Source organism: Miniopterus schreibersii (genome assembly GCF_964146895.1).
Source record: "Miniopterus schreibersii genome assembly, chromosome: 2".
Taxonomy (NCBI): Eukaryota; Metazoa; Chordata; class Mammalia; order Chiroptera; family Miniopteridae; genus Miniopterus; species Miniopterus schreibersii.
The window spans coordinates 180,080,780-180,107,880 of record NC_138102.1 but is presented as its reverse complement, the minus strand read 5'-3'; the positions used below and the strand labels follow the sequence as shown (position 1 = coordinate 180,107,880).

At 58.3% G+C, this 27,101-nt stretch overlaps 1 protein-coding gene across 1 annotated transcript in view; it reads left to right on the top strand.

Annotated features, from left to right (window-relative positions):
* Positions 1-27,101, top strand: part of TMPRSS6 (transmembrane serine protease 6) — a 36,014-nt gene extending 8,913 nt beyond the window's left edge. Inside the window, 17 exon segments of the mRNA XM_081127701.1 lie at positions 263-396; positions 1,619-1,686; positions 2,232-2,416; positions 2,657-2,698; positions 7,074-7,278; positions 9,804-9,940; positions 11,144-11,256; positions 11,560-11,669; positions 19,502-19,647; positions 20,032-20,130; positions 21,001-21,114; positions 22,363-22,479; positions 22,789-22,957; positions 23,670-23,941; positions 25,630-25,766; positions 26,289-26,442; positions 26,445-27,101. Coding sequence (XP_080983827.1) covers positions 263-396; positions 1,619-1,686; positions 2,232-2,416; positions 2,657-2,698; positions 7,074-7,278; positions 9,804-9,940; positions 11,144-11,256; positions 11,560-11,669; positions 19,502-19,647; positions 20,032-20,130; positions 21,001-21,114; positions 22,363-22,479; positions 22,789-22,957; positions 23,670-23,941; positions 25,630-25,766; positions 26,289-26,442; positions 26,445-26,794 — 2,552 coding nt within the window. The 3' untranslated portion in view covers positions 26,795-27,101.

The following is a 27,101-nucleotide window of genomic DNA, read 5'->3' as shown; positions in this document are numbered from 1 at the left end:
TGGATTGATTGCTGCATCAGCTTTGGACTGGGGGCCCCGGGGACACCATCCATCTGTGGGCCTTCCCTCCTCCCTGGCACCTGGGGGCCAGTTTGTAACTAAATGAACTTTGGATGGCAATGACAATGACAAAGATGAGGATGGTGCCTTGGAGGCCCAAGATGTTGGAGGCTGAGCCGAGGGTTCAGGTGGGGAAGGTGTGGGGGAGGTGGGAGCCTTCCCTGCTGCGCCTCGCTTAACCTGCTGGCTTCTTCCTGCGCAGGGTCCAAGGCAGAGGTGACCGTCAGCCAGGTGTACTCAGGCAGCCTCCGCGTGCTCAATCGCCACTTCTCCCAGGACCTTGCCCACCGGGAGTCCAGTGCCTTCCGCAGTGAAACGGCCAAAGCCCAGGAAATGGTAGGGAAGGATTCGGGGGGGGGGGGGGGGGATGGGAGGGTGGTGAGCAGGGAGAGGGAGGGGCTTGATGGTGTCAAGCCCATTGGTCAGTCCATCTAGGGAGCTGGCTGGGAGCAGAGGCCTGGTCCTGGAACGATGGAAGGGGGAGTGGTAGAGGGTGGTGGGAGTCAGTGGACTGTGGCATCAAATGCACTTGGATTAAATCCTAATTGTGCCACTTCCAAGGAGGGTGACATTGGAAAGTTAGGGCAGTGCAAGGAAGCTGTCAGGGCCCCCCCCCCCACATCGCCTCCCCTCCAGGGCAATGGCTCCCTGCTGCCACTGGGGATGGTCTCCCACTGCCAGCACCTCCTCTCTCAGGTGCAGGACCTCACCCTGCCCACAGGCAGGCTGGAGTGCTGAGGAGTTACTCCCAGAAGCAACCCTCAGCCGTGGGGCACAGAGCAGGCAGATCAACACCCAGCAACCCTGGCCCTTGGTGGGGGCAGATTTGAGGATGCCCCTCCGTCTCCCAGGGTTCCCTGCGGCCTGAGCCTCAGTGGCCCACAGCTCTACCCTGCTCCTTCCCAGCCATGTGGGCTGCCCCCACTTCCAGTCTCTCTTCCCCACCCCCACTGGTGTCCCCAGAATCACTTCCACACAAACCACTTGCCTCACATCCTTGACTCGACCTGCTTCTGGAGGACCCACCGAGGCTCTCTCCCCCTCCGTGAAGCCGGTGGTGACTGCAGTGCCTGCCAGTAGGGTTGCTGAGGGGTTGAAATGAGATGAGAGGACGTTTCCTCTATGCTGTGCCAAGGCCTTAACTGATGCCCAACCCTGCCGGTCCCCCTGCCACCAGCACTGTGGTTGAACATGTGTGAAAACCAGCCAGCTGAGCGCTGTGGCTGCTGGCTGGGCGTAAGGAGGGAACTCAAGGGCCACATAGGGCTTCTCAGAGCTGAGTGACATTTAACGAGGGGGACAGAGACCATTGGTGGCCTGAAGGAGGTCAGAACTGGTGGAGGGGGTTGGGGGGCAGTGCCTGAGTGTAGGGGGAGGGGAAAGTGGAATGGCTCTGAGGTTTCCTGGTGTGGCCACAGCCCCTGTGTGACCACTGGCAATACTATCTACCCTGCAGGCTCCCTGTCATGCAGGGCTGCCTGGGGGGGAAAGGGCATCTCAAGGTCAGAGGGGCTTCTGCAGAGGGTCACCAGGGGGCTGTTGTTTCCCCTCCTTTTAGCTCAAGGCCCTCCTCGCTAGCACACCCCTGGGCACTTACTACAACTCCAGCTCCGTCTACTCCTTTGGGTGAGTGGCCTGGATCCCCTGACTGACCCCCGCTAGAACCTCGAACTCAAAGAAGGGAAGGGGACTTGGCTTCTGATGCCATGCCTTCGTTTTTAAAAATGGGGAAACTGAGGCACAGAGAGGCAACTCGGCTTCCTGTGACCTTCCTTCACTGCGCTTGGTTTCCTCATCTGCAGAGCGGGCACAGAGGTGCGGGGGGGACAAGGGCCACAATGTGCTTACCAGGGGCCTGGCATGTGTTAGATGAGGCCACAGTGGGGGTGCAAGTGGGGGTGACCCAGCTCTTCCATTCATATCTGGTTCTGCCACTTTCGACGTGGTTTTTGGCCTCAGTTTCCTCATCTGCATAATGGGGATGAGGCGAGCACCTGCCTCAGAGCCGTTGGGAGGCTTCCCCGTGAGGGTGGAGAGCGACACCTGGGCTGCAGGGAGCGCTCAGCGCGCATGAGCCCCAGCTGGTGTCCCCACCGGAGCAGGGGCTGGGCGGGGGGGGGGGGACCGCAGGCCCTTCCCCAGCCCCTCACACTCAGCCTGGCCCGCCGTAGGGAGGGACCCCTCACCTGCTTCTTCTGGTTCATCCTCCAAATCCCCGAGCACCGCCAGCGGATGCTGAGCGCCGAGGTGGTGCGGACACTGCTGGTGGAGGAGCTGCTGTCCACGGCCAACAGCTCGGGCCCCGCTCCCTACCGGGCGGAGTATGAGCCGGACCCCGAGGGCCTGGTGATCCTGGGTGAGTACCGGGGCGCAGCGTGGGACGGTCTGATGAGGCCCGGGAAGGCCGCCCGCTAGGGCTGGGATGCTCTCAGGGTGGAAGCCCAGGGACCAGGAGCCAGGCCGGGGCGGAGGCCCGGGGGGGGGTCGCACTCGGGGCAAACCTCAGACAGGCTGGCTCGGATGCTCTCCTCTATTTTATTTTCATTTTATTTATTTATTATTTGTCTTCATTTGTTTGTTCATTTCCTTTTAACAGAAGCCAGCATAAGAGACCTAGTTGCACTGAATTCCACTCTGGGTACGCTGCTGTTCACTTCTCAGTTGTCTTTCTCGGCTTGGTCCATGTCAGGGCCCCGCACGGCTCTCACGGCGGGTGCAGGGAGCCCTGGCCTAAGTCACCTAGGGGATGCCACGAGGGACTCAGCGATGGGTCCCGAGCAAGCATGGGGCCTGTGGGGGGAGAGGAGGTGTGCATGTGTGAACATGTGTGTGTGCTTTGTACACAGTGTGTATGTGCTGCCTGTGTCGGGCGTGAGAGTGGCTCTACTGTTCTATCACTGAGTTCAATTTGCCCACAAGCCACTGTTTGCCGTGATGGTAGAAAATTATCTTGCCAGTTCAAGCTATGCCAGTCGCTTTAGGTTTAAAACTTGGCCTTCTGCCCTGGCCGGTTTGGCTCAGAGGTTAGAGCATTGGCCCTCAGACTGAAGGTCCCGGGTTTGACTCCGGCCAAGGTCATGTACCTCAGCTGCAGGCTCCATCCCAGGCCTGGTCGGGGTGCATGCAGAAGGCAACCAATCGACGTGTCTCTCTCACACTGACCTTTCTCTCTCTCTCCCTTCCTCTCTCTCTCTCTCTGAAAAGCAATGGGAAGGATATCCTTGGGTAAGGGTTAAAAACAAACAAAAGACCTTGGTTTTCTGGAGACATTTCTGCCACATTCAAGGACACCCCTTCCACCTTTCCTTCCCTTCCCCAGCCGGCCCGCTAACCGCCCTCTGCCCCCACCCACCCCTGTGCCACGTTGCTCGAGTCCCCTCGCTGTTTTCCAAGAGGCCCCGCAGCCTTGCTGCTGAGCCCCCGGAGGAGAGCAGTGCGGGGCCCTCACGCTGCACAAGGCCGGGCGCTCTCTGCGCGGCAGCCATGTGCCTGGCAGGTCTTGGGGTTGTGCGGTGCTCCTGTGCTGCTGTGCTCTGCGGTCCTGAGCACAGGCCCCGACACCCTCAGGGTCTTCCTACACTCCCTAGAGTCTCCACCCATAGCTGAGGCTGGGCTGAGGGCCTCGCTGCCCTCTCCATGTGGGGTCAGGGTTTAAATCCTGGTTATACCCTCGCTGACCTTCCCCTCCTCCCATCTGGCTGGTCAAAGGCTTAACCCTTTGCGGTCGTTTGTCTGCTCTCAGCCACCACAGCAAGGAACCGTACGAATCTTAGCTCTATTCACTCATGTATCAGTTCATAATTTCTCTGAAAGCTCTTAATTCCGACCAGTACGACACCCATGTCCAAATTTAATACGACCGCAAAGGGTTAATTCCTTGGTGGATGGAAATAATGGGCTCAAAGTACAACTTTCAGGTAGTTAAGACCATGATTCTCACACACAGAAGCTGTGGGCACACGTCAGGGATTTGGTTGGCTCTGTATGAAGGAAGCAGCAGGAGAGCAGAGCTGGTTCAAAGGCATGCACGAGAACCGCCTGTCGTTTGTTACCTATCTGCCTGCCCATCTATCACCTGTTTGTCACCTATCCCTCTGCTCTCTATCATCTATCTATTATTTGTCTATCGCTTATATCATCTGTCTATCTGTAATTGATCTATGACCAACCATCTGTCTATCCTGTCAATCTATCCCTCTTCTCTGTCTCTCTGTCACCGTTTGTCTGTCACCTATCTATCTATCTTACACTGCATTGGCACGCTGGGAGCTCTGACCCTTGGTTTGGATGGGCCTTCCCGTTGCCCTGGCCTGTGCCAGATGTCCATGTGTCCCCAGGTTTCTGGGAGCTTCTTCGCAGTTACCCTTATTTGGTTCCATGAATGCCTGGAACCCCTGCCCTCTGGGAACACAATGTCTAACGGTGCAGTGATGCCCATTGAAACCCTTTAAACAGGTTTTTTTTTTGGATGGTTTTTTAAAAAAATATATCTTTATTGATTTCAGAGAGAGGAAGGGAGAGGGGGAGAGAGAGCTAGAAACATCAATGATGAGAGAGTCATCATTGATCAGCTGCCTCCTGCACGCCCCCAACTGGGGATCAAGCCCGCGACCTGGGCATGTGTCCTAACCGGGACTCAAACTGCGATCTCCTGGATCCTAGGCCGATGCTCAACTGCTGAGCACGCCCAGCTGGGCTAAACTGGTTTTTGAGCACTTCTCCCATGCCAGGCCCCGTGCCTGTGCTGGGGACACCAGGTGACCGTGTCCTCACCCCTGCCCTCGGCGGAGCTCAGAGCTCGAGGAGGGAGACAGACTCATCACCAGAATCTCACACCCAAAGTGCCCGTGCTAGAATGGAGGCCCCGGGGCAGTGGACAGAGGGGATCATCCTGCCCTGGGGACAGGGGCTACCATCCAAAGCAGGGAACAGGACATGCCTCTTGGAGGAGGAAGGAGTTGCTCCTGCCTAGGGGTGGGGGTCCTGGAAGCCTTCATGGAGGAGGGGGCGGCAGTCCCAAGCATGGGGCAGAGGTAGGAATCTGTCAGGTTGAAGAGGGGCAAGGGCAGTCTGGGCAGAGGGAACGGCGTGAGCAAAGGCTGGGTGCAGAGAATGCACAAGGCAGGTTCAGTTACTTTCTTCCAGCGACCACAGGGACCAGGCTCCCAAAAGTGTTTCCAATTATCAACAGAGACCAGCACTTACCTCTCCATTTAATTAGCCTTAAAAAAAGTAATTATTAAAATGCAAAAGCGAAGCATGAGCCTGGAGCAAGATCTAAAGAATATAAACACCTAAGTGCCTAGGAACAGCCAGGCCCTTTCCCCAGCCCTGACTGAGCAGATGTCACAGTCCCTGCCCCTTCCCCTGCAGATGTCAGAAGTCACTCCCTGGAGGAGGCCGGCTCCCCAGTGGGGTCAGGACGGTCAGGGGTCAGAGAGAGGGAACCCAGCAACAGGCAGCAATATCCGAGCAAAGCCTGTTCGCTGCCGTTCCCTTCCTGGTCCTCAGAAGCACTCAGAGGGGAGGTGGGACAGGGAGCACCATTGTGTCCATTGACAGAACTCAGAGTGGCTAAGCAAGTGGTCCAGGGTCACACAGCCGATGAGAGGTGGTGTGGGGGCTCTAGTGCAGGGTATGGACGCCCTGCACACCAGGCTGCCTCCTGCATCTGGGCCTCAATCCCACATCCCTCCGCTTCCTGGCCGAGCGCACAGCCTCCCTGCCTTGCAGGCTCACGGTGAGGTTTAAGCCAGATGTTTATGCTCCATGGGAGAGATTTGTTTGTGCCCTGCTGGTCCCTGGTGCCTAAATCAAACACAGTGGAGGATCCCAATGAACGATTGAATGGTGTAGGTGGTTCTGCTATGCAAACTGAGCACCACATACAAAGCTCATAGATTACACCTGAGAGAGGAGGCAAAGCCTCCGGCTGTGGGTGCGAGTGGGTGTGTCTGTGTGAAGGGGGAGGTGTGAAGGGAGAGCAGCCAATGCGATCAGCTACATCCGAGCCTCAAGTGGGGCCAGCTGAAGGGTGACGAGTCATAGAGCTTTCACTCGAGCTTCACCTTCACCCTCTCCCCCATACCCACCTAAAGAACAGCCACTACATATATTGAGCACCTACTGTGTGCAAGGGACTGTGCTGAGCACTCAAGCGTGCATCGCCCCTAAGCAATGTGGCAATCCTGCAAGGATGATCTCATTGTTTCCATCCTTCAGAGGAGAAAACCAAGGCCTAGAAAAGCCTGGGTGGAGGTTAGGTGAACCCAGGCCTGTCTGTCCGGAGTCTGTAAAACGGGGACCATAACAGAAACTATTTCACAGAGGCATTCGATGAGGTGGCCAGAGGACCCTCTAGCTAGTTCCGTGTGTATCAGACACTTGCTCGGTTTCACTCTCATTGTTTGTCCTCATCAGCTAGAGCACATTTCCTCCACTGGGGCTGCCCCAGCCCCACTGGCACACACTCCCTTCTCTCCACCCGAAATGAAACCCTCACGCGTATGGTACAGCCAGCTCGCTGGTCTCCAGCCTCCTTAACGGGGCTCCCTGCAGCCAGAGAGCCTGTGATCCAAGCCTGACTCCTCCCCCCCCACCTGGGCCTCCATTGCTCTGCTCACACGGTGACCCCCCAGGACTCCCCTACCTCACAGACCGGGCCAGAGCCCTCACCTCCTAAGCTATTACCGCTGGGCTTCGTATCTGTCCACGCTGCTCCTGGCATTCGAAGTGGCGACTGGACCTTTCTCTGGCACACGCCTGGCACACAGAGCTCAGTGAGTGCTATGTGAATGAATGAAGGAACCCACGAATGAATGCATGCATGAGGAGACTGGAGACAAAAGCGCAGGGAAGCAGAAAGATGGGACATAGCAGCTCTGGGCTGACCCCCATCCAGCTGCTCTTCCCCCCCCCCCCCCCGCCCCAGTGAGGACCTGCAGGGGCTGGCTCCCCAGGTCTCTCCTCCTGGCTAATAGAGGTCAGGAAGCCTGTCCCTTTCCCCCCTCCAGGCTGCTACCGATACAGCTACGTGGGCCGGGGCCAGGTCCTCCAGCTGAAGGGGCCCGACTACCTGGTCTCCAGCTGCCTGTGGCACCTGCAGGGCCCCGAGGATCTCATGCTCAAACTCCGGCTGGAGTGGACGCTGGCCGACTGCCGGGACCGGCTGGCCATGTACGACGTGGCTGGGCCCCTGGAAAAGAGGCTCATCACCTCGTGAGTCCCTGGGAAGGTGGGGTGTGGGGTGGAGGTGTGAGGTTTGGGAAGGAAGTGGTGATATGGGGTCAAAGGTCACACCGAGCATTCTCAGACCAGGGGCTGTGTGACCTCAGGTTCACTATCAGGGAGACAGTGAGGCCAGCCCAGAAGGAGAGGGAGAGGGGAAGCTGGAGATGACTGTGGACTGTGGGCAGCCCTCCCCCCCCTCCACCGCCAATTTCCACATTTGTGACAAAACAGTTGGATTAGATGACCCCTCAGGTCAGTTGTGGGAGGCCACATGGCTTGTTAGAAGAATGCTCCAGAGTCTGGCAGCCCTGACTTCCAACTCCCACTCTGCTGCTTCCTAGCTAAGTGCCCTAAGGCAAGTCACTTTGCCTCTCTGAACCTCAGTTTTCTCGCCTATAAAATGGGTGCACACTCATGCTCACCTTGCAGGGTTATTGTGAGCATTTAAATCAGCCCATCTGTGCCAAGGTCTTCACACACAGCAATGCTGTCCATCTGGGGCAAAGTCACAGAGGGCACTGAGTGCCAGGAGCAAGTTCAACTTCAACACCTGGGAAGTGGGGCACTAACTACAGTCTTGACCAAGGAGCAGGGCTTTAGGACACAGGATATAGTGTGGAGTGCAAAAGTGACCAGGCCAGAGGGCAGGTAGTGGAGGGTGGGGAGACATAAAAGGGCTGGGAATGGCCTTAGTCTCCGGACCCAGGTTCACAGGGTGGGGATGGGTGATGGGCCTACAAGGCTCTGTAGCAGGTAGGGGAAGACACTGGGGTGCCAAAGGGTGAGCCGGGTGAGGCTTCCTCCCAGCTCTCTCCCCGGGGCCTCTCTGAGTCTCCAGGCACTGAGGCGGTACACTCCCTTGCACCCACCCCTGCCGCCCTGCGCCCTGCCACACAGTGACCTCAGTCTGGGTGTGTGTGGGCAGGGTTCCTGGAGGGCTCTGGGAAGTACAGAGAAGCCAGATGGTATCTGATTTTCGGGAGGGTGGGGACACTTACGAACTTCCCCTGGGGCTTCTCTGAGTGTCCCTCCCACCCCCCATCCTGGCTGCTGGGCTCAGCTCTGTCCCTACTCACTGCGGCACCTGGGCAGGTGACTCACTCCACCTTAGACCCAAAGAGAAGGTCTAAAATGACAGATAAGCTTGGGGGAGATCCTCAAACTTGCACCCCGGAGTGTGCGAGGGAACGTTAGTGATGATGGGAAGACAGGGGAGACCCTCGCTGGTTCAACCTGTTGGCTTGTTTTCATGTTTCACACCCTGGGTGACTGGAGCAGCTCTGCTGCTAAGTTAATAAAAGACAATAAAAGAAGCCCCAACATTAAAAGCTGAAGCCCCCGTTAAAGGTCACCTCCAGATCCCTCTTGACCCTACTGTCTTACCTCCCACTTTCTGGGGGAGAAGAGGAGGTGGGGAGAGGGGGGCCTGGTGTGGGGGAGGGTGGGGGCGCCCAGCAGTGAGAACAAACCAGGTGGTAAAAGCAGGAGGAGTGGGGGACTGCGGCGGCTGTGCCGTCTCCCTCCCTGGCAGGAGCTAAGGCCAGAGCCCCTTCCCAGGATCCGCCAGCCCCTTGGGATTACTCACTGAACTCTGGGTTTCGAGGCTGTGTTTCCATCTCACATACACAGTTGCGGGGATGCCTGCAGTGCCCCGTCGGCCCCCACCCCTCTGGTCAAGTCCGTGGCCAGCACGTCATAGACAGGCAGAACCCTGCTGCAGGCCAGTGGCATGCCCACTCTGGGAGCCGGGTTAGTCGCTTCCTAGGAATTGGTCTACGATTAGCAATGGCTCAGAGGATTCTGTCAGAGATGAGGGGTAGTTTGATGGAGGTTCGTGAAAGGAGAGGGGAAGCCGGGAGCACCCCTGCTTGAGATGGCAGACCAGGGGGCACCTGCTGGGAGGACACACCAGGTGCTGTTACAGGCATTGTCCAGCGCCCTTGTCTCTGCTGTGAACCTGCAGTGGGGCCTTGGCCTCAGTTTTCCCACCTGGAAACCAAGCAGTTGACCTTGACAATCTTCTAAGGGCCTTTGCAGGGCTGACATTCAGACCTCTGAGCCTAGAATTTAAAGATACCATTACGTTTTCTGTGCATCCCAGGCACCAAGCTCTAGGGGTCACCAGACCATACTCTTGCCTCCTCTCTGTCCCAGCCCAGAAAGGACGTGTTTCCCACAGGTGCCAGTCTGGTCTTCCTGCGGGCACAGGCTGGATACTCAGAGTCATAGGGATTCCGAGGGGTGGGAGAGATTCTGTGGGACTGGGGTCAGCTGGCAGAGTCGAGTATGAGCTCTAGAAGTCTGAGCAACCTCCTGGCCTTGCTCACCTGAGGTGCTGGCCTGACCCTTACAGGGCCTCCCGTCAGTCCCCTGGGCCAGAGAGGGTCAGCAACTTGTCTGTGAACACACAGCAGGCTGGCTGCACACCCAGGTATAGATTCCTAGTGGACCCTGCTCTGCTCCTCCCAGATGCCCTCCCCGGCTCACCCTCCCCACCTTCCTGTGTCCCCCAGGGTCTATGGCTGCAGCCGCCAGGAGCCCGTGGTGGAGGTCCTGGCATCGGGCGCCATCATGGCGGTGGTCTGGAAGAAGGGTCTACACAGCTACTACGACCCCTTCGTGCTCTCTGTGCAGTCCGTGGCCTTCCAGGGTGAGGGCTCGGGGCCCTGGGGCAGGGAGCAGGGAAGTGACAGAAACCGAATGCAACCCCAGGCATGCTCTTCACCATCCTGGCTCTAGCTGGTGTGGGATGAGGGAGAGGGAAGGTTCTGGAAGAGCCTCTGCGCTCCACCCCGCCTTCCCGCATACACCCCAACCCCTCTCTTCCTTCCTCCATTCTCGGTCCACTTCCCGCATCTTCTCCTTTGCTCCTACCCGGGAGGAGACACTGGCTTCACCCTCCCTCCCTCCCTCTCTCTCCTGCCTTCTGATCTCCTTTCCTGAGCTGTCCCCTCTCCTTCCCTCTTGTCCTGGCTCTGTCTCCTCTGCTGGGCCCTCCCTGTCTCTCTTCCCCTTGCACTCACCTGGAGGTTGGGGTCCATGGTTAACAGGCCTGAGAACCTGAGATTCACCTCCAGACAATCGTCTCACATGGAAGGTGTGCCCAAAGGTCTCCCGGGAGATGGGGAGGGTAGCTACCCAGCATTTCCTGGGAAAGCTCTCCCCCGGCTGCCACGGGCCCTTCCCCAGCCACCCTCTCCTGCTCTGGACGCCCCTCCACCACCCCTCTCAGGAGAAGCACGCCCCCTTCACACCTGCTGGCTGTCCTCGGACCTGCCACCGCCTTGCCTCTGGGCAGGCAAAGCAAGCCAGCAGCTCCCAAAGCTCTGGGTAGGGGGTGTCACCAGCAGACCACACACAGCTGCGCTCCCCCTCCTTGCCTGCCTCTTCCCACTCAGGGCTTTAGGGACTTGACTCCACGGAGAGGTGGCAGGGCAGCTGGGGACACTCCCACTGCGGATCCCTCACTCTCTCACTGTGTGACTTCAACTAAGTCACTCTTCTTCTCCAAACCTCATCTTTGAAGAGGGCACCGGTTCCTCCCCCAAGGCCTGTGACTGGCTCTCAGGGCTGTGAGTGCACTCAGTAGACGGTCCAATGCTGACAGCGAATATCCATGGCTAAGTTACTGAGCACTTACTGCATACCAGCCTGTGTGAGCGTTTTATGTTTGTCTAACCCTCTCAGCTACCCTATGAGGTATGTACTTACTGTCCCCATTTTACAGATGAGGTAACGGAGGCCCAAGACCACACAGCCACACTCAGCCACTAGGCTTTACTGTTCAGTGGCAGCGGGGAGGTGCAATGGGACGGGGCCGAGGGACCCTGTGTAACCATGTTCTCTGGGCCAGCCTGCGAGGTGAACCTGACCCTGGACGGCCAGCTGGAGACAAAGGGCGTCCTCAGCACACCGTACTTCCCCAGCTACTACTCGCCCAGCACCCACTGCTCCTGGCACCTCATGGTGAGCCCCGGACCCTGCCTGCCCGCCTGCTGTCTGCCCAGAACACCCTAGGGACCTCCAGGGCCCCCTGCTGGGAGGCCCCAGTGTCCTGCCTCCGCTGAAGCACCCAGAGGCCGAGCCTGGCCCGGACCCCTCCGGGAGGGGGATGACGGCCGTCGGCCACAGCGATGCCTGTTTGCCGAGTGACCGACCAACTTCACCCCCGGCCGGCACTCTGTTGGCAGTCCTCCTTTGCCCTTTGTTGTCCTAGAAGGTGGGGTCACCGGACCAGCCACAGCCCTGTGACCAGCCTCTGTGTCACAGGTACCCTCCCTCGACTACGGCCTGGCCCTCTGGTTTGACGCCTACGCACTGCGGAGGCAGAAGTACGACCTGCCCTGCACCCAGGGCCAGTGGACGATCCAGAACCGGAGGTACCCACCCCATGGCACCCCTGCCTCTCCCCACAGGCACCCCCTGGGCACCCCGAGCCCCTGCCTCAGAGGAACAGCACAGGAAGGCAGTAGAGGCAGGGCTGCTCAAGCCCGTGGCCCCCCGCCGCCCAGCCTCCCCTCCTGCCTCCCAGAGTCGGGTGTGATCCTAGTTAGAGTGAAACGGTTTCATCTCCTTGGGGGCTGCCACCCCCCCCCACCCCCCACCCCCCACCCCCGTCTGGTGCCTGAATCCTTACCCGAGGCGATACGGAGCCGCGGGAGGCCCCTCCCTAAACCACCCTCGTGCAGCTGCGGGCCCCTTCCCCACCCGGCTCCTTGCTCTTGGTCAAAATCAGGTGGCCTCCTGGCTGGAAAGCTGCAAGGCCACGTCCAGCGCTTTCGCTAACCTGCCCTCTTCCGCAGGGCTGCCTGGTGTCACCCTGTGTCACCTGCATCCCCTGCCGGGCACCCACCCTGCTAGCTGTTCCGCCCTTGGCTCCCCTGGTGACAAAATTTCTGAAGCAGTGAGTCCCTCGGGGAGGTGGGCAGGCCACAGTGGGCGCAGGTGACAGGGGCCGCCCTCAGGTCAGCCGTGGCTGCAGTTTGGTCAGTAGGATGAGGACCGGTCAATGCCCACTGGGGAGGGCAACCTGAGGCTGCTGGTGGTCCTGGCAGCTGCAAAGGAGGGGGGTGGGCAGGGAGGCAGGCCAACGGGAGAGGGGGCGCCAGTAGATGTTTAGGGAGGGGATATTTACGTTGGGAGGGCTCCAGGTCTAAATGCTGTGTGCAAACTCCAGTAGAGAGAGAGAGACAAGGAAGGTTCAGGCGCAGGTGACAACGCTTGGAGGGAAGGGCTGGGAGGGGTGGCGCCGTGGCGGGGAGCAGAAGGAGGCCCTACCAGGCTCCACTGTGGGGGGGCAGAGCCTTGTGGAGAGAAGAGGGATCTTAAAGTAGCCTTGCAGAGCCAGGAGACCCCTTCCAACCTGGGATCCAAGGATGTTGAATAGAAGATTCTACATCTAAGAGCAGGTTGGCCCTCTGTCCTCTCTTCCAGGGCTGGTCCTGGGGTATCAGAGGCTGGGACTCTAATGCAAGGCCTGACTTCTTGGCTTCGCAGATTTTGAGCTTCCAAGATTCCAATAAACTGCAAGTGGGAGGTTCTAGAACTCTGGAAGGCTTGGAATCTGGGGGTGGTATCCACATGCATCAATACTTACACTTTGCTTATAGGTTTACACTTTTCAAAAGCACCAGCCAGACAAAGGTGACAGGGACTGACAATGCTCGTGGACTCAGTATCGTCCTTCCCAGGGCTTTTGAGATTTATAAGGGACTGTGGTTGAAATGAGAAAGAAGAAACGCAGATTGTGTAACTTCAGGCCCATGCTGTTTGCGGGGGGGGGGGGGGGGGGGGTGTATGACATCGGATGGTGTGACTGGCATTGTGCTGTTTGGGGGATGACAGACGGTTTGAGTTCAGGCCCATGCTGTTTGGGGGTGACACATGGTGTGACTTCAGGCCTGTGCAGTTTGGGGGGTGACATCAGATGATATGAGTTCAGGCCCATGCTGTTGAGGCACCAGCCCAGGTATGGGTCCACAGTCAGAGCCTCTCCCATGCCCACCACCGTGAGCAGCAGGGCACACTGTGGTCCACATCGTGCTCCCTGCAGAGGGCCTTCTTCCTCCCTCCCTGATGAGACCTGGAGGGGTCGGGCAAGGGGATGGGCACTGGGCGCTAGGGACTTTGTTAGCTACACTTGGGTTTTAAATGTGGACCACAGATGGGTATAGTCTTAATCAGAAGGAATGATGCCACGATGGCGAAATTTCAGGCACTGTGACAGATTCTAATGGGGTCGGAGAGGGGTTCCCCATCTCAGAGTCTCAAAGAACCATTGAGCTATAGAAAGTGTGAGCTGATCTGGCCATCAAGTTCAACCCTCACCCATTGTACAGGTGGGAAAACTGAGGCCTAGAGAGGACAAGGACTTGGCCTCTTGTCCTTGTCTTTTTGCCTTGAAGTGGGGGGGAGGGACTCCAGAGTGCAGCCAGGTGGTGGGTGGGGTGGGGAGGGGGAGGCCTGACAGGGCTCAGTGCCCCCAACCCTGTCCTCTCTCTTCCCACACCTCTCCCCTCTTCATGGAGGCCACCTTGTTTGTGCATGGAACTCTGGGGATACCCCCTTCCTCATCTGTAAAACAAGGGGGTTAGGTCAGCCCTGGGCCCCAACTTTTCACTATTTACCCATCAGAGAGATGTACCCAGTACGCTGTCCTTATTAGTTTCTAGTGAAATGTCATGTGGAAAGAGCTTAGGGTGGAAACCAGGCAGAGCAGGGTTCAAATTCTGACTCTTCTCCTTCCCACTCAGCAAGGACTCCCCTCTCCCAGCCTCAGGTAACTCATCTGGGAAATGGGCATGAAACAGATCCCTACCCAGGAAAGACTAAGTGAGATAATGGATGGAGGTCACTGGCTCCTGCAGGCCTGGAAAAAACTCGAGAAAGCACCTACCATGAATTAGTAACTGGCTGTGGACTGTGCCGGGTAGGCCGCAAGCTAAGGGTTAGGTGCCATTTCCTTCATTCTCTGAAACCTGGTAAGGAAGCAGCTCCCCCTACTGCCCAGATCCCACCCCCCCCATGGGCCACTGAGGACCCTGAGGCACAGAGAGGCCAAGCCATTTCCACAAAGTCACCCAGCTTGTAACTGGAGACACCAGAGTTGAGCTAGGTGGTCTGACCCAAGGCGTTGTGTGGGCGTGCATACACGTGCCGGGTCTGTGCATTCCTGCACATGTGTGCACACAGGTAGTGGTCGTGCTTGTGGAGATGCTTCCCGCAGAGCCTCTGGGCAGCCGTGCCAGCCATTCACTCTCTTGGCTAAGGCGTTCCCGACCAATCCATGGGCATCCTGAAGAGAGGACTGACAGTTTCTGTGGTCTTGCCAGTTCCCAGAGCAGCCTGGAGAGTCCCATCTCTACCTTCTCAGACCTTCGTTAAGGGCCCAGGGTCTCCAAGCGGAGACTCATGTCCCCTGCCCCCAGGCTCCTGTCCATGCGTGCATGTGGAAGGGAAGGCAGAGGCGTTCCTCCCAACTATAAGCACCGGACAGACCGTTTCCTCTAGTTACGATCTTTAGATAATGATCGTCCTGTGTCGATGCTGGGAAATTCTTTGAATGAGCATTCGTTGGAAAATCTGCTTGTGTGGGTGGTGAAGACGTGAGGGGTCTGGGGATGGGTGTAGATTTCCAGGCACAGGGTTTGCAGCAGGGGGAGGCACAGTCCTTGGCCAGAGTGACCACTGGTAAGAAGCAGCAGCGGGTGGGTCGGCCAGAGGTTGTCTTAGCCCTCAGGTGCTAGCTAGGTGAGGAGGAAACACTGGCCCGGGTGCCCTCCACTGCCTGGGCATCCTTGGGCACATCGCCTCACTCTGAGTGCTTTCTGCTGCCCCACCACCTCCCTGCTTTCTTCCCAGCTTCTCCCGGTGCCCGCCTGGCTCTGGCTGAGGCCTTATGCCCTCTGAGCAGCCTAGAGGCGGGGCAGGGACTGGGCCTCATGACATCCAGATGCCAGCTGCTTGGTTTCGCAGAACCTGCTCTGGCTGGGCGTCTCTGCACAAGGCTTCCCCCTTTCTGGGAACCTGCCTCTCACCAGCTTCCTCCCCTGTGATGTCACCCTTCTTGTGATCTTTCCAACCATTTCTGCCTCTCCTGCTGATGGGGACAGGCAGAACCTCCGTTCCTTGGGCTGCTGGAGCCTCCCCTGGCCTGGCCCTTCCGCTTCCCCGAGCCCCCCGGGCTGCCAGCACTACCTGCAACCCGAAGGCCGCCTGGACAGTGCCGACTGTCAGAGCCTGTGCTGGGTGCTGGCAGTGAGCGGGGCAGAGCTCCAGCTGGTCCCCAGATGAACTCAGCCTGACGACATCAGCAGCTGGCTTACAGAGAAGTCATTTTCTCATGTATTCCTTAAAACACACTACAAGGGAGATGTCACCGTTTTACAGAAGTGGAAACAAGCTGGATGAGGTTGAGCCACATGCCAGGTCACACAGCTGTGTCATATGGCAACGCTGGGCTTGAAACTCAGCTCTGCAGCTCCAGGTCCTGGCTCTGGCTGCCTCATCAGATGCTGCTCTCCTCCCTATTTACTGCTTGCCTTCCCTGACCCTCCTTCCCCTTAACCCGTCCTCAGGGAAGGAAATCGGCCATCCATCTCCCTCCCTCCCATCCTCCCTCCCTCCCTCCCTCCCACCCTCCCTCCCTCCCATCCTCCCTCCTCCCATCCTCCCTCCCTCCCTCCCTCCCTCCCATCCTCCCTCCTCCCATCCTCCCTCCTCCCATCCTCCCTCCTCCCATCCTTCCTCCCTCCCTCCCTCCCTCCCTCCCTCCCTTCCTTCCTTCCTTCCTTCCTTCCTTCCTTCCTTCCTTCCTTCCTTCCTTCCTTCCACCACCCTGGCATCTGTCCATCCGCCATCCACCCACCCACCCACCTGTGCTTTCTTCCCTTTGGCCTCTTGCCCTTCCATTCATCCATCATCTATCCAGCCATCCAATCTTCCTTGACTTCCCCCCTGTGCGGGTGGAGTTGCTGGTACGCAATACAGTTGACAGGGTCCCTGCTTAGCATCTGAGGCGAGAAGGAAAAGGCCCCAAATCCGGGTGAAAAACCCAGCAGACCATAGTGCAAAGCTGTGCCTTCAGAACCTTGGGCTGAGATGAGCGGCGGGCCCACAGCTTTCCCACTGCTGGCGCTTCTGGGAGAGGGCTTGCGGGGGAGGAGGTGGCATTCGGCGGGTGGGGGGCGTGGGAGAGCTAGAGGATGCAGACCCTCCCCCGCAGGAGCCAGAAAGGCAGATGGGCAGGGGGCCGGGCGGGAGTGCAGGCCCAGGAGGCAGGCCGCCTGGGGGGAGTGGGTCAGGTAGCAGGGCCACATGTGTCCTGCCCAATCCAGGTGGCCTCAAATACCAGCTGTGTTTCTGGGGCTCATTTTTCAGGAGAAACAAGAATCTAGGTTATGATGTGAAATTAGCTAGCAACTAAATTTGAAAAAACACTACTCTTGCATAGACTAAACAGATCATCTCTGAGTTGAGTGACTCAGCTTGAGTAACTGGCCTGCAGCCTCTGCCTTCAATTCTTGCCTGGCCCCCTGGTAACCGAGAGACTTGCCCCAGGAATTGTCACCCACCCCTGCCCCAGGCCTCCAGGGTGAGAACCAAATGCTGCCCAGGCTGGGTTCTTGGGGTACCAGGTTGAGCCATGAGCTTATTCGGGAATTTTCTCTCGGACCCCAGTTGAGAACACATCCTGTGCACAGGAGCTGGTACTTTGGAGCGACCATGAAACATTCTTCTAGATTGGAATATTTCCGCTCCCCTCCACCCGGCTCTGGTTCCTTCTAGTCTCTCCACAGTCTCCAGGAACTGTGTGGGGACAGCGTCCCATACCCTTGAACTTGAATTTGTTCAGGGAGGCTCTGGATTCGGCACTCCTCCCTGCCCAGCATTCCCAGCCCCTGGCCCCTCTGTCTGCTCCCAGGGCAGTTCTCTGTGGATGACAATCTATGATAACATTTGTTTATCCACTTTAAAAACAGAAATTACTTTTCCTACCTCTGTGATTTACCAAATGAATGTTCTCTTAAAAAAAAAAAAAACCAACAAAAAACAGACAAAATCCCTTTGTTTCCTTAGTTTTAAAAAGACCAGAAGGGCGAGGGGTGCCCCCTGGTGGCACCTTAACCAAGCCTGTCCCATGTTCCCGTGTTGTGTCCTGTCCCTGTCATGTCATCCCCCTCCCCCTCCCCGCCGTGGCAATCTTGTGTAGAGCAATGGTTCTCAAACTTTTCCACCTCAGGACCCCTTGACACTTTTTTAAATTCTTGAGCACCCCAAAGAGTTTTTATACAGGTTACATAATTTATATTTACAGTATTATAAGTTAAAACTGAAAAAAAAATTAAAATACTTACCAATTCATTTAAAATAATAATAAACCTATTACATTTTAACATGTCTTACTTAAAAATTATGTTTTCCAAAGCCAATAACATTTGGTGAGAAAAATGCACACTCTTGCAACTTTCTTTAATAACTGCATTACTAGACCACAGCCGGATCCTACATTTGCTTCTGCATTTAATTGGTTACCATACCACACAACATGTAGCCTCTGGAAAATTCCACTGTAATATTGTGAGAGTGTTAAAAAGGCAAATGATATCTGAGCACTGTTATGAAAATAATTTTTACTCTGGCCCCCCAGGGCTCCCCAGACCTCACCTTGAGAACTACGTATTGGTATGAGGCAAGAATACAGTCACTGTGGCCAGACAGTGTGGCAAGCTGTACCTTAGGCCAGGCTGTGCGGGGACATGGGGGGCGTGAGGGCCCAGCCCCTGAAGCTCACGTTGCATTGAGAGTAGGGGCCCACCTCCCCCTGGGCAGGCTGGGTGCGTCCTCCTGGGCCCTGAGGCAGCTGGACTCTGGCCTTGGGGACAATTCGTCCCTCACAGGGTGGTGTTGCTTCAGGAACCTCGAGATCCCTATACAGCGAGGCCTTGCGATGCTCCAGCCACTGAGGGAGGAGCGGGACCAGGTCCAGCTGCGTGCAGCCCCGGCCCCAGGCTTTGAGACGTTAGCGTGGCCCCAAAGTGGTCCTCAGCTGTTCACTGATTAACTCGCTGAGTAATGAATTGAAGTGCTTAGCATGTTCTAGAAGTCCTGTGGAAGTACCCGGCCTCTGGGGATTGGGCGGCCTGCGTGGTGGGATGTTCCCAGCATGCTTTGGGCATTCCCCCTGCCTCTTGGCTTCCTCCTACCTCTCTGCTGGGGCACTTTCCCCTCTCTCCGGAGTCTGCCCACCTGCGCTCTGGGCGTGCTCCCCTCGCCTGCGAAGGGCTCCCTTCCCTGGGGGGCATTCCTGTGAGCATCCCATCTGTGAGCAGCCAGGGACCCCATGCTGCTCCGGGGTGTGGTTTCATCCACCCACTTGCTCTGTGAGGTGAGATCCACCCAGACACTGTGGGGTGAGCTCCCTGATCCCCCACCGTGGAGATGGAGGGACCCCCACCTGTTCTCTGGGGCGAACTCGTCCTCTCCGTGGATGTTCTCCCACGTGCTCTGTGGAAATAAGAGCATCTTCTTGGGAGGGAGGGGGTCCGGCAGGGATTTGGGGTGCTCATGGCTGGGGGATGGTCCCACCAGGAGTGGCCAGGCACAGAGAAGGAGCTTCCCATCAGCACCGCGCTATTGGTCCTGGAGCAGGACTGGTACCTCCCTCATGCCCAGAGGGTCACAGGGAGACCAGAGGGCTATGCGGGTGTCTCTGTGGGAGGGACAGTGGCTGAGCCGGAGCTCTGCTGCCTCCTCACCCTACATGGAGCACAAGGGGGACATCCTCTCCTGTCTACAGAGAGAACAGTCAGGATTCTGCCTCCACTGGCACATTCAAGTCGTATTGTCAGATTCCAGGTCAACAGAAACCAAATATCCTATTTTATAAGGGAGGGAAGTGAGGCTCAGAGAAGGGTCTTGAATTGCTAGGTAATGGGGACTGGCACCCAGACTTTGAGTTTTATTCTGTAGGTAATAGGGAGCCACTGAAGGTTTTTGAGCAGGGGAGTGACATAGCCAGGCTGCTTTCTAGAAGATGACTCTGGGAGTGAGCGGTCAGCAAGGGAAAAAGCAAGACGGAGGAGGCAGGGTGGGGATATGGCTCCTCCTTCCTTCCCAGCTGCCCTGTCCTTGCCCTGTCTGCACCGGGACCAGGCTGTCCCTTCCTTTGGATGGACCCAAGTGGCTCTGAGTCTGTCTCTTGTGACCCCAGGCTGTGTGGCCTGCGCACCCTGCAGCCCTATGCCGAGAGGATTCCCGTGGTGGCCAGCACCGGCATCACCATCAACTTCACCTCCCAGATCTCCCTCACGGGGCCGGGCGTGCAGGTGCACTACGGCTTGTACAACCAGTCGGACCGTGAGTATGGGCTGGCCGGGCAGGGAAGTGCCCGCACAGCCCACGGCCCCGTCGGGCCCTGCCGTCTCTGGGAGCACCAAGGGGCTAGGCAAAGGGAGTGTGTGAGTAAGTGCGTGTGTGCACCCATGTGTGTGAACACGTGTATGCCTGTGCATGAACATATATAGCTTTGTGTGTGCCCGTAAGTGCAAAGCAGTCCCGTGTGTCCGCTAGGTGTACGCTCTCATACATACCCGCGTGTGTGCCACTCGCGTGTGCCTGGACATGGGTGTCCACGTGGACCGTGGACACAGCCTGTGTACATGTGGGTACATGTGTAGCACACAGATGCTGCATCTACATGTTTTCACAATGGCATGTCCTGATGGCACCTCCCCACCCCAGCTTGCCCTGGAGAGTTCCTCTGCTCTGTGAACGGCCTCTGTGTGCCTGCCTGTGACGGCGTCAAGGACTGCCCCAACGGCCTGGACGAGAGAAACTGCGGTGAGCAGTCTGCCCTCTCCTCATCTCGGCGCTGAGCTGAGCCAACCCTTTTGAGTAGAGACCCCCAAGTGCAGCTCCCATTATCAGCATTCCAGAAGTGGGGGGCTCTCTGTGCTGAGATGGCAAGGTGGGGCACGGAGTGGGAAAGCCGCCTCCCCATGGGGCAGTGGGAGGGACAAGCTGGGACCAGGTGTCCTGATTCCCAGCTCAGGGCTTCTCCACATCAGGCCATCACCCCCAGTCTCTGTGCCAACCATCCACTCAAGAGGGCAGGCCCAGGAGGGAGAGGCTGTTAAGCAGGGGCAGGCAGGCCCTGGGTGGCCAAGGAGAGACTCCTCCATCTCCCTCCCTTGAATGGGTTCTCACCCGTCCACTTCAGGGGTTCAGCCTGGAGTTGCCAACTCTTGCGGAAGTATGCTCACCACTGCCCAGCCCTGCAGAAGAGGCTCAGGGACTTGGCAGTTGCCAAGCCTCTTGGAATAATACCTCTTCCTCTAAATCTAGTCTGATCTTCCCAGACCTACCTCCTCCCCTATCCCATCAAAGTTTGCAACATGTGGGGAGAGAAGCCGGAGGGAAGGGAGATACGCCTTCCTCTGGGGTGATCCTGCCTGGGTGCTGGGGAAGGTGCCTCATTTGGAACCAGAACATCTGGCTTCCAGTTCTGGCTGAGCCAGCTGACCTTGGCCAAGTCACTTCATTCCTGTCTTCATCAGTGAGACAGGGTCTCTCACTGGGCTGCTGTGAAACTCGAGTGTAAAGTAGCTGAGAAGGGCTTGTGACTGTGACAGGCCATACAGGCTCTACAGGCATCAGGAGTCCCAGCCTGCTTCCTCTGGCTCCCCCTACCTGTCCCGTGTCCCCACACAGTTTGCAGAGCCACATTCCAGTGCCAAGAGGACAGCTCGTGCATCTCACTGGCCAGGGTCTGTGACGGGCAGCCCCACTGCCCCAACGGGAGTGATGAAGAGCAGTGCCAGGAAGGTAGGGCGGGGTATGGCCACGTGTCTGGGGGAAGCAGGGTGAGTCTCAGCCAGGCAGCCCGGCCCTTCTGCATGCGTCTTTGGCAAAGGTTTCTGCTCTCCTGTCCAAATACTTACCAACCCATCTGTGCGTCCACTCACCCATCCATCCATCCATCCATCCATCCATCCATCTTCTGGTCTCTCCAACCAGAACTTATCCACCCATTGTCCTGTCCATCTACCTCCCTGTCCATTGAACGGTCAATCTACCCATTTACTGGTTTACCCAACTGTCTGCCTGTGTGGCACTGTTCCGTTCTCTCATGCGTCCAGGAATGCATGTGTGCATGCATCTGCCACTCTCTCCAACTACCTGTCTGTCCACTGATCTTCACATCCTCTCAGTTATCCGTTCCTCTAGCTGTCAGTTTCCCTACTGGACCGTCATTCCACCCATGTGTTGGCCCAATCTCCTGTCTGTGTCCACTGGTTTATCCATCCACCCAACTGACCAACCAACCAACACTTGCAGACTACCCAGTGATAGGTGAGGCAGAGGGAGGCCGTGGGAGTAAAAGATACCAGGGACATGATCCCTGCCCTCGGAGGGTTATCTGTTAGTGGGAAGACACGATGGGCGACTCTCTCTGCCCGAAGCCTTCTGGACATTATGTCCAGTAGCATGGGGAGACTGGAGGGTGGGAAGATCAGGCAGGGGAAGCTTCCTAGAGGACGCAGGCTTGAACTGGGCCCTGAAGAGAGGTACCATTCAAATAGGCGGGAGGAGAGGAGACCAGGGGAAAACCAGGCGGTGGAGCAGAAAGTTCTTCGTGGTAAAGCAGTGAGGAGCAGGTGGGCGGCTAGGTGGGGCCAGGACCTGGAGGACTGCCAGGCTAAGGGCAGAGCCTTAGTCTGATGGGAGAGGCCACGTCCGGCTCTTCTGAGCCTAGTCTGAAAGTAGAGTCACAGTTCTGCCCTCAGGTTCCACACCAAAGTGGGAGGTATGACACTATGGTCAGGGGCCCGTCTGAGGGTGGAGACTTAGCCTTGTTCTCAACGGAATGGCCGGGGGGGGGGGGGGGGGGGGATAGCCTGCCTTTAGGAGACACTGAAGGAGCCTTAGGGGAACCTTCGGTATGGTCAAGAGACCCTTCACCAGTCACCTCCTGGCCTCTTCCAGGCTTCGTCTTCCCTGGGCCTTGATTGGAGGCTCCCTTGGGCTCAGGGACCCATCCTCTGTGCCCTGCCCCCACCCCTTCTATCCCAGGGGTGTCCTGTGGGACGTTCACGTTCCAGTGTGAGGATCGGAGCTGCGTGAAGAAGCCCAACCCGCAGTGTGACGGGCGGCCCGACTGCAGGGACGGCTCCGATGAGCAGCACTGTGGTGAGCCGGCCCTGCCTGGCGGCCGGGCTCGGGCGGCGGGGTGCAGCAGGCCCTCCCACCCACGGGGCCCTAGGGGCCCTAGAGCGTGGGAGGGAGGGAGGTGCGCACGCGGGGAAGCTGGAGGAAGAGCTCACAAGGTGTCCATCTGTCTCTCCATCCCACCTCGGTCCTTCATTCTTTCCCTCCATGTCTTCTCTCCCTCTCTCCCTCTCCCTTCTCTGTCTCTCTGTCTCTCTGTCTCTGTGCCTCACTGGCCTCCGTCTTGCCGCTCCACTTCTGTCTCTCCTCGCCCTCTCTCCTCACCCCCAGATTGCGGCCTCCAGGGCCCCTCTGGCCGCATTGTGGGTGGGGCCGTGTCCTCGGAGGGTGAGTGGCCTTGGCAGGCGAGCCTCCAGGTTCGGGGCCGACACATCTGTGGGGGGGCCCTCATCGCTGACCGCTGGGTGATAACAGCTGCCCACTGCTTCCAGGAGGACAGGTGAGGGGGGGGTGTGGCGCCGAGACCATAAGAGGTGGGGTAGGGAAGGCCAGAGCAGGGAAGTGCAGTGTCTCTAAGCTCTAAGCAGACAGAGGGAAGGCTGGTGAGGAGCCCCCCAAACTGCCTGCTTCCACACTTGGGCTCAGTCCCGGCTCCACCACAAACATACTCTGTGGCCCTGGGCAGGTTGCTCAGCCTCTCTGTGCTCTTTTGGTATCCTGCTTTAAGCTGCGTCAGAGATCTACTCATTCATTCGCTCATGCATCCACTCAGCAGTGTGTGTTGTGCTCCTGCTACGTGCCAGGGGCTGTGCATGGGGGTGGCCTTGCAATGTCCCCTTTCCACCCAGCCCTACCTTCTGGGACCCCAGGCCCCACCCCGGGCAGGCCAGCCCTGGACTCCTTTTTCCATACAGTCTTACTGCATTCCCCAGAAACAGGAGAAGATGCTATTCCCATTTCACGGATAAGGAGACTGAGGCTTAGAGAGGCACACACTTGTCTAGAAAAGGGCGGAGGTGGGGCTGGAACCCAGGCAGCCGGGCTCCAGGGCGGACCATGAGTACCAGCCTCCAGCTACCCCACCTTCCAGAGCAGGAGGCGGCGGGTGTGGGGGACGGGTGGGGGCACGGTGTCCCAGGTGGGGAAGCTGGCTATTCCAGGGTCTGGGATGGGAGAGGCCGCCGCTGAGCAGGACACCCTCCCGCCCCCAGCATGGCCTCCCCAGCGCTGTGGACGGTTTTCCTGGGCAAGGTGTGGCAGAGCTCACGCTGGCCGGGCGAGGTGTCCTTCAAGGTGAGCCGCCTGCTCCTGCACCCTTACCACGAGGAGGACAGCCACGACTACGACGTGGCCCTGCTGCAGCTGGACCACCCCGTGGTGCGCTCGGCCGCCATCCGGCCCGTCTGCCTGCCCGCGCGCTCCCACTTCTTCGAGCCCGGCCTGCACTGCTGGATCACCGGCTGGGGCGCCCTGCGCGAGGGGGGTGAGCGGGCCTGTGGGGTGCGGACTAGCCTGTCGGGGCGGGGCGAGGGGGGCCCAGGGCTCCACCCCTCAGGCCTGCAAGTCTTGGGATTAAGTTGGGTTGGATTTCACAGAACAAGAGTCTTTTACTACCCGTGGGTCCCTGCCCTTCTGGCCCTTCCCTTCTTCCTGGGAGGGCATTAAGGAGAACCAAAGTCATGGGAGGTTATCTTGGTGGCTATGTGTGGGGTAAAGGGCCAGGCCAGGAACCCCACAGCCCACAGGCAAGCTCCAACCCTCTGCTCCTTGGAGTCAAGGCGGGAGGAGGGAGGGCCTCTGGGGGGGTGTTGGAGGGCAAGGCAGGAGAGGCTCTTAATTAAAGTTGGATTTTAGGGGAACACGATTTTATTTAACCCACCCAGTAACCCCAGGGTGAGTATTATGGCCCCATTTTATGGATGGAGAAATGGAGGCTCAGAGACATTTAGCAATTGCTCAAAGACACATAGCCAGAGAGGGTTGGAGCAGAGACTGGAACCCAGGACTGCCTGACCCGAGCTCCCGCTATTCCTGTTATGGCCTCTCAGATACAGGGGGTTTCTCCCCTTCCTGCCTAAACTGACCGGAGCCAGCCGACCCTAGAGGTCACCTCAGTTCTATGAACACAGGCCTGGGCTGGCAGAACCACAGCCATGCCCTCCCTGCGCCCTTCGTGGTGGTGGTGGCTTTTAAAATGTGTACAAGGATTTACAATGTGGAGGCAGAACTGCAGAAATCATTTATAAATGACACAGGCTCAGATGAAAGGTGACTTGTCCAAGAGGATGACGGAGAACAGTGGTGAAGCAAAGGCTGGCTCTCATTCATTCACTCACTCATTCAATGACACATTTATGAGCTCCTACTATACGCCAGACATCGAGTTGGGCCAAGGGGATATACAGAGGAAGAGATAACATTTGTTGGGGAGATAGAGAGTGTGCTAAGAGCTAACCTGGGTGGCAGCAGAGGCCGCTCAGAGGAGGCAACTAAATGGGCCAGGGAGGCTTCCAGGGGACGGGTGGGCTGAGCTGAGGCGTGGAGGGTGTTGGCAGTGCCCTGGAACAGGGGAAAGGCATTCCCAGGAAAGCGACGCGGGGAGCCCAGCCAACACCCGGCACCAGAGGGAAGTGGGGCAGGTGGACCTGGGCGAGGATCTGGGAAGGACCTTGCCCTGGGCTTTAGAACCACCTGCAGGCGTCAAGAAAAATCCTGGTGCCCCGGCCCCACCCCAGGCGAGCAGCTCTGAGAAGAGGCACCGTGCACACTGGAGCTTCCTGGGGCTCACACGCAGCCCTCACTGAGAAGCGCTGGGTTGGACAGTGGGGAGATGCGGAGGAGTTAGAGGGAGGGTGGAGGAGTAAGATGTGGGCTCTGGAAAAATCCCCCAGGGCTGTCAGAGAGCAGAGGGGAGGCAGCAAGAGCCTCGAGCAGGAGGAAGGGGAGGAAAAGGTGGAGAAGACACCAGTGCAGACAGGCTTTGGGTAGAGGTCTGTGCCCGTGGGCCACACAGGAGCCCGAACAGAGTGACCATGAGGCGGAGGTGCAGGGGTGGGTGGAGCAGGAGAGGAGGCTCCTGAGATGCAAAGGAAACTGGGAAGGAAGGGCGGGGACTCCTGGGCATCTCGGATCTTCTCACCTCTGCCCTCTGGCCTTGACGGCACCCGGCAGGCCCCACCAGCAACGGTCTGCAGAAGGTGGACGTGCAGCTGATCCCGCAGGACCTGTGCAGTGAGGCCTACCGCTACCAGGTGACGCCCCGCATGCTGTGTGCCGGCTACCACAAGGGCAAGAAGGATGCCTGCCAGGTGACTCCCATGGGCTGGGGGAGAGGAGGGAGAGGGCGACACTCCCGTCACCCAGGGCCTGGCCATCTGCTCACATCAACTTGCCGAAGCTTCCCGGGCCCCCAGTAAGGTCAATGGCTGTCACCACTTTGCAGTTGACAAAACCAAGGCTCGAGGAGGTTGAGGGACTTGCCCCAGGTTGCAGGCCACAGATCGGGAGATCTGTGGTGGGCAGGCAGGTCTGAGGCTCAAACCTGGTTCTGCTCCTCTCCCGCGGCAAGGCAGTTTGCCCGAGGTGACACAGTAGAGGGGACTAGAACAAGCCCACAGAGGGAGGCAGAGGTGGATGGAGCATGTGGACACAGGTCCCCAGTGCCAGGCCAGTCAGGACGCGCTGAAGGCCAGGTCAGGGTACAGGGGAAGCCGAGGCTTCAAGAGGCAATGCGACCTTCTTGCTGTCACTCAGAAACTCCAGCAGTCAGGATCCTGTCCCGGAACCGAGGTGCCATTACCCTGATGTAGGCCTTTCCTCTCTCCCTTCAGGGTGACTCGGGCGGCCCACTGGTGTGCAGGGAGCCCAGTGGCCGCTGGTTCCTGGCTGGGCTGGTCAGCTGGGGCCTGGGCTGTGGCCGGCCCAACTACTTTGGTGTCTACACTCGCATCACAGGTGTGATTGGCTGGATCCAGCAGGTGCTGACCTGAGGAGTTGCCCCCTGCAGAGCTGGGGCCCACCTCTTGGACTCAGAGAGCCCAGGGCACCCATCAGGCAGGGGACAAGTATTCTGGGGCCGTGGGGCCCTGTGAAAGGAGTGGCATCTTGTCCCCCAGCCTACTCCCTGACATCACCCAAGAGAGGGCACGAGGAGGGAGGAGGGCCCTCAGCTGGTGCTCAAGACTTTCCCCGAGTGCCCGGATGGTCACCCGGGCCTGGCTGGTGGGTTCATATCCAGCCTGTCGCCTCTCGATTCTCTTCTCCTGCCCTGTCCTCCACTGCTGACTCTGGGGGGAAACTGTTCAGCAATGAGGATGTGGCCTCCAGGTTGCAGTAGGAGCATCTGAAGCCTCCACCCCACCCCACCCCACCCCCAATGCAGAGGCTGCCTGGGAGTATCCACTCCAGAGAACAGATTCCAGCCAGTGTCGCCCCAGCCTAACTTGAGAGGTCGGGGTGGAGGGTGCCCCGAGGAGGTGCCCTCAGAGGCCTGGAGACAGCCAAGTGGGCAGCCGCCACTGTGAGCCAAAGGGTGGGGGAGCCCTGGGTCCTGGGTTCTTGCCACACCCCCACCTGCCCCCGGGCCTCCAATGTCCACTCACCTGGTGAGCTCAGCTGCCTGGAATAAAACCGCCTGATCTGAG